Source organism: Mangifera indica, chromosome 10 (assembly GCF_011075055.1).
Source record: "Mangifera indica cultivar Alphonso chromosome 10, CATAS_Mindica_2.1, whole genome shotgun sequence".
NCBI classification, from domain to species: domain Eukaryota; kingdom Viridiplantae; phylum Streptophyta; class Magnoliopsida; order Sapindales; family Anacardiaceae; genus Mangifera; species Mangifera indica.
In genome coordinates, this window is record NC_058146.1 from 3,099,386 (window position 1) to 3,106,615 (window position 7,230).

A 7,230-nucleotide genomic window follows, 5' to 3' on the forward strand; every position below is an offset into this window, starting at 1 on the left:
AATTACTTTCTGTCTGAATATCCGAACACAAAATGATTTGTAATATTAAAATGGGTCAGCCTGTCTCGCCAGCATGATTTCATCAGAGTCCTTTGGGTAACTGGCAGACATCAAATATAGCAATCAGTACATAGAAGTTGTAAGAGATCTATGCAGAAAACAAGCAAATTGTGAAAAATTTGGAGACTAATTCAATATCAGCTACGAATTTGGGGGGCTTAGATAGAGTGGAGATTAATAAAATTTGAAAATGGCTTTTACTTCTGATTTCTAGAGGGTCAAATTTAGTTGTTCATTAGAAGAGGGTGGAAGTTTCTGCTTTAGTTATACCTAATTAAATGTCAATGTCGATATTTAAATGTATTTGAAAGAGGGAATCCACAGAAGAAAAGTGGATCTTCTATATTGAAATGGAAGATTTTCATAAAATCAGCATTGATAGTTACATGTTATCGGCCCTTAGAATTTGGGACCCTAAACCTCTTCAATATGCATATCATTTGCCTTCACTTTCTGGTCCTTTTGTACCCCCTGTAAAATCTGAGACAATTTTGCCAGTGTTGGTCGGTATTTGTTACAATTTTCTAAAATTACCGGGAAATTTATTATTATTGAGAGAGTTGCTCCTCCCTCCTGCGGTTCACCTCCGGAATTATTTTCTCAGAGAGCACGGAAACAGCACCCTCTTGAAGGCAACAGATGAAGCAATGGAGAAGGTAGAAGTATAAAACTAACCTTGATTGATAACAGAGCTGTGAAAAACAAGCAAAAAAAATACTTATTTTAACAAAGTAGGTAAGAGAGGAAGATGTTATAGCTTTAGTGGTCACACTTAAAGAGAAAACTTCAAAACTTTCCCAGTCAATGGAATCTGTCTCTTTCTCTCCCTTGCTGTTGCTGATTATGAAACTGACTTGGCAACAATGAACACCAACCATAAGACAAATATAGGCATCTTAGAGGTTAAAATATAAGCAAACTTTGAATGACAATAAGCCAAGCCAATCCCTACTAACTTTATTTAAATCAAGACTTTTTTTTTTTTTTGGTTCTTTTTTCTTAGCCAATACCCAAGGCAAAAATTATGTATCTTATCTTTACAAATATGCTAACCAACCAATTTCTTGATATATTACAACTGTGTTCTAAGTCTCCTCATCCAGAAGACTAGAATTCTTTGGTTTACCTAAATGAAAAGCCTGAACTTTCTTTTCAGGTGAACATGCAAAGCAGTTGGTTTTCAAGCTACGAAATCGTGTAATAAATGGGAAGAACTGAACCTGGACTGCCGGTTCCCGTTATTTATACATTCATAATCTGCTGTTTCAGTCCCTACAGAAGATGCAGCAGCATTGTATATATCATCTCCTCTCATGGCAATGAAACTTTGATGGGTTCCACCAGATATCGGTAGGTTACCACCCTCGCAATGTTGTAAGCCTAATGTGAGAGACACCCCACTGCCACTCCCAAACCGGCCCAACTCTGACATGTGGTAAGCAGCAGCGGCAGCTGCCATGTACCTGTTGTTGCCCCCGTCTGAATGAACCATTGGGTCCTGGAAGAGACTACTTTCATCAACATTGGACCTTTGTTCATCCCTCAGTTTCAGTAACCCATACTCGGTTTCAGCTCCTCCGCATGCCCCGTTATGGAAACTGGCACCTGCTGTTTCTACATCGAGAACTTGATTGGATTTGGAATCTGTCATTTGTCCAGTACTGCATCTCTCAGTGGCAGTTGAACTCCCACTCCGTTGCAAATCTTCCTCCCTGTCCTCCGAGGTCATTGTATCACCTTTATTTGCTTTGGCAGCATTTTCAGATGAAGAATTTGAGTCCATCTCAGCTCCAGAAAATTCCTCTTTATACATCTCTTCAACCATAGGCTTCCAAAGACGAACCCGAGCATTTATAAACCAATTCGAAACCTGAGCAAGACAACATATTTCATCAAGTTACAAGGGTGAAACATGAAGATCAGATGTAAAATTTTGTGATATCTTTCAATGATATGCCACTGCACAACACATTCTCATGTCTGCCTTGTATATGGATCATAAAATGATTAGTTTGTTTTACCTGACTTCTGGTCAAGCCTGTCTGTCTTGCAAGCATGATTTTATCAGTGTCTTTTGGGTAACTGGCAGACATCAAATATAGCAATCAGTACATAGAAGTAGTAAGAGATATATGCAGAAAACAAGCAAACTATGAAAAAGAAAATAAGAGTAAATCAGGGATTACGGATGGAGGAAATGTTCAAACAGCCAGGCACGAAGAATCGAAACAGAGCTTTCAGGCAACCCTCTCTGTGGCCTCCAAGCATGTTGTTGCATCATACCAAGTTGCTGAAGAGCTCGTTGTTGCCTGAGCTGCTGATCCACATATCGGAGGCGAGTTATGCCAACACCTTTACCGTTTTCTGAAGTATCTTGCTCTCCAAGGCTTCTACGGGTTGCCTGAATTTGGCCAGTGATAGCATCACGCAAGCACCGGAAGTGGCGGGATATAGTCTGCAAAGCCAATGCAGTGTATGGTTTAGCAGCCCCACATCCTGCAATCACATCAAATGAAGATACCACAATCTGCATTTGGTGGTAATACTGCTTGTACCTTCTATCAACCTGTCACAATAGAGTTATGATTGCAAATTCTCAAAGAAAAAATAAAATAGAGCGCAAATGCAATAAACAGAGAAAATGAGAAATAAAATTGAATGAGATGTTGCAACAATCTACCTAATAAAAATAGACCGGAACAATATCACCTTTAAAGCACAAAATAATAACATTTCTGTTAGAAGTCATAGAAGTATTGGCCCTAATAACAGGAAGTCTACAACTTCCTTCTCAGAGCATTACTATTAAAAGATTAGATAAGCTAGGTTCTATCTAGTGCAAGAAACTCATAGTCAGAATCTCAAAAGTTCAGAATTCTGTCATCCAAGAAAAAACCATCAACAATCCTAGGGACAATTCCATAGTATTGGTTGTAATAAGTGGTGGTTTCTGCTTCCTCCACAGCATCAGTAATTAACAATAATTACAGACAAATCTTACATTTCTTTCTTCTTTGATGAATCTGTGCACTGAGATTTTTTCACTCTTTCAATTTAGATTTTAAAATTCAAGTGTTGAAGCTGAAAAGCTGATGATTGCCAAGAAAGTTGCATAGGCACCAAACAAGTGGAAGAGAAAATTTTGCCTCAGTAAAAAGCTTGGAGAACTATTGTGTATTGATCTTACCTCATCCAACATGGACAAAAGCTTTGTCAACTTGTTTTGCAGTTCTTGTTTTTCAGCATGTGAAAGTTCATTCAGTGGGTTCCCAGCAGATTCTTGATTCGATGGTGCATTACTTGAAGCCCAATCAGTCTCCTTGGAACTTTTCATCCGCTGCTCATGTGTGCCTTGGCTTTTCTCACCATCAGGCTGTTTTAGAGCTTTTCGAACATTAACAACTTCGTCTAAAAGTTGTCGTGCTGCCTTGAGATACCTGGAATTGGGGGATGGCTCTTGAAACACTTGACGTCCCATAAGGAGACACATCACCTTTGTTCTCTTGGTTACCTCCAGAGAAAGCAACCGGCAAATATTCAACGTTTCTTGCTTGTTCATCTCTGGAAGAGCTATTCCTGCCACCGTCACCTGTAATCAATGAATTCGAGCTCAAGAATGAAGCAAAGCCTGAATTGGGATTTCTGTAGGGGATGGAAGGCATTTGGATTCCAGATGGAATTTGTGTCCCCAAGCTAAGGGATAATCCTTGACCATGCAAACTCTGTCCACCTTGTAGAATATTCGTAGGGCCACCCATTGGTTGCATAACTAACATCTCATTTCTATTGTCCCTCCATGCATTGAACTCATGCTCCCCAATTCGTGACCCACCAAGATTCGAGAAGATTTCTTGTTGCTGTGGGGTTGATTCTGAAGTTTCCACAGATTGAATATCAATGCAGTTATTTTGCTGCTGAGAACTTCCTGCTAGCAAATCCGGGTAAGACCCTGAATTCATGTACATCATCACATTACCAGGAAGAACAGGTGCCTCTGAGTAAGAACCCGGCAAAGAATCCCTTAAATAGATCATAGGAGCAGCCTCCTTTTGATTATTTGAACTAGTGTAATAAGTGGCCATATTTGTATTATCTCAACAAATTTCTGCAACAATGTTCGTCTCAAATTAGATGTTTACTGTTGGAGCTGAAAATGAAGATTAATATTGATTTCCAGGCTTCAAGCCATCAATAATTACAAATTTCTTACATATGTAGTTAATTCCTAAACCAGAATCCATGAAAAGTACACAAAGAAGGAGCAATTCATCAAAACAAATTTGAACAAACCGATGAAATAAAGCCACTAATATCCATTATCATGAAAAGAAGATTGTACTAGTGGCTTAAGGAATTCATAATCTGAAGCTTATAATTATAAATCCTTGTATGCATGATTATGAAATGTACATACATGATCAAAAGAAAGAAAATACTTTTTGTATACATCAGGAAAGAGAAAATATCCAAAAACTGTATTAAAAAAAACGTTTCCTTACTTAATTCGAGCCCACAAGACTGATACTTCTTCATTAATCTTATTTCTTCATCAACTGAACAAAATTAAAACAGGAAACAAACCCAGAAATCCCCTTAAGACATAATACTTAAGAAAAATCAAAGAGATAAGAAACAAAGAGAAAACCCTAAACAAAGACAAATCTATAATCTGTAAGCAAATCCTAAGGGGTTTAGAAAAATTTTTAAAAAAAAAGTTAAGTTTACATTCTTATGATCATCTTCATCATCAGAAAATATATAAATAAATAAGAGCTATTCACGAGCAGCAAGCAAAGATAATGAAGAAGAAGTCAAGAAAATAAGAATAAAAAATTACCTGGAAACAAGCAACAGTTGTGGGTGTTGTGGGGAACACAAAAGTTTGAAGACACCACCAGATCCGCTGATAACACAATCTTCACAAAACAAATCGCTTTCTGATCCCAAGAACCCAGTACAAAAACAACGACACAACACTTCACTTTTCATTGAAAATATTGCTCATAATACTACAACAAAAACAACATAAAAGAAGAAGAAAAACAAGAGCTTTTTACTGTGTGTGTGTGTTTTTGTTTTTGGGTTCCAAGAACAAGCTAATTAAGTGATAATAACAGCAACAATAATTGAATTTTCACTTTTGATCTTCTTTTCTAATCATTTATTCTCTTTCCATCAATTCCCACGTGAAAGATTCACACGAACACAGTTCTTGCTTTCTCTGAAAGAGAGTGATGATAAAGTTCCTCTCTTTTGAAAGACTTTTCACTTTTTTAAGTATTTTTCTGGTTCCTGCTCCAAACCCAGTAGCAGTTTGAACTAGTGGTTGCTCAAGTTTCTTCTTCTTCTTCTTCTTCTCCTCCTTCTTCCTTAGTGTTGTTAGCTGATGATTTGTTTGTGGTGATGAAGAGATATGTTTGGTTAAGAGATCAATCTTCTAACCACCAGTTGGTGGACCTAAAACCCTCTCTTAAACCTCCTCTTCTTCTTTAGTCTAAAACAAACTTTCTCCCTCTACGGCTTCGCTGTCTCTTTCACCATACTCAACTCAAAACTCAAAAGCTTCATGGTCATAGAAGGTCTGGTTCTTCTGTTTTGGTTTTGGTTTTGGTTTTGCCTGCAATGCAATATCCACCATAAAACTTTTTTTCTTTTTTTCTTTTTTTTTTTTTCTTTGATTACTTTATTTTTTTTATATTGTTGTTTTAAATATTAAAGGCGCACCAGCCACATTAGGTGCCCATATCACTGTTTTGTCTTTTTCTTCTAACTAATAATTGATCTCATTTTGACCCCTTATCTTTCCTCAAATTTTTTCCTAACAATTTTCTTTTTTCCTCTTAATTGTCCATTATTATCATAATAATCTCACATTAATTTTAGTACATATTTCTAAAAAGTAAAAATATAAATATTTTATAAGAAAATATAATATTAAAGCTAATTTATTTATGGTACTTAGGCAGTGTTTGGTTAAGGAACATAAATATTATTTTTGGTAATCTATTTTTTATTATTTATATTATTTTATTTATTTTATCAGATAATAAAAATTTTTAATAATCTTCTATTAGTAACAGGTAATATAAAAAATAATCTTATTAACACATTTACCTTAAATATTAAAAAATTACTACGGTAATATTGATTTTATTATAATTATATCATTACTTATTAATTTTTTAAGACAAAAATTACCTCATTTTCAATTAATATAATAAGTAACAAGAAGAATATTTTAGAATGATTATATCAAAGATATTTAAGTAAAATAATATTTTTGTGTTCTCTTATTAACTCTAATCAAATACAGTAATTATTTATACCTATTAATTTTTACTAAATATTATTATATAGTAATAATTTAAATTTAATAGTCTTTTAAGTACTCTATATTTATGGTAATCTTTAATTTTTTATAATAAAATATTATCCAAATTAAATACACCCTTAGTACAGTTAAATTTAACTAACTATGATTGTTTTAAAATTTTTAAAAATAACTCATTCTTTTTACCTTTAATGTGAAAAGTCAAAGTTTCTCACATTAAGCATGAAAAAAATTTATTTCATGGTGATAAGTATTGTTTATAAATAATGAGACAAATTGTAAAAGTTATATATAAAATATGTATAAAAACTCTCGAATACAACCCGATATGGTTTAAATTTTTTATTACTGCAGCATTAGTATCTATTGATTTGACTATGTATACAAATTCATCTATTCATTCTATAACACATCAATTTCGATGAAAACGTTTGTATAAAAAATTTGTATATTTAATAACATTTAATTTTTAAATATCATGGACATTTAAGAGAAAATCCGTCTATCAAATTATCGTATATATTTAGCTTAATTTTCCATTATGACGAAATTTGTTGTTCGATAAAAGAGCAATAATAACTTAATATGTTAAACATATTATATTTATTTTAATAAATTTAAAATTTTAGAAAAAAAAAAAAGTAATGGGTGAAAAATTGTGTTGGGGTGATTTGGTGATTGATTAGAAATATAGGATTGGAAGGTAATAACTGGCCTAACCCACTAAAATGACACTAATAATGTGATATTCTTTTCCAGGAAAAATTAATGATTTTACCTTTATTTTTCTTTTCATTTTCATCCTTTTAAAGGCCTTATGCATTTGCTAAAGTGGCTAT

The 7,230-nt window shown here is 33.9% G+C and overlaps 1 protein-coding gene across 1 annotated transcript; it reads right to left on the reverse strand.

Moving 5' to 3' along the window:
- Positions 1-986: 986 nt before the first annotated feature.
- Positions 987-5,732, reverse strand: LOC123227451 (BEL1-like homeodomain protein 7). Its single transcript, XM_044652244.1, is given in 7 exon segments — positions 987-1,930; positions 2,082-2,142; positions 2,247-2,626; positions 3,248-3,508; positions 3,510-4,165; positions 4,560-4,613; positions 4,898-5,732. Coding segments are annotated over 5 exon segments (2,025 nt in total). The 5' UTR covers positions 4,143-4,165; positions 4,560-4,613; positions 4,898-5,732; the 3' UTR covers positions 987-1,240.
- Positions 5,733-7,230: the final 1,498 nt, after the last annotated feature.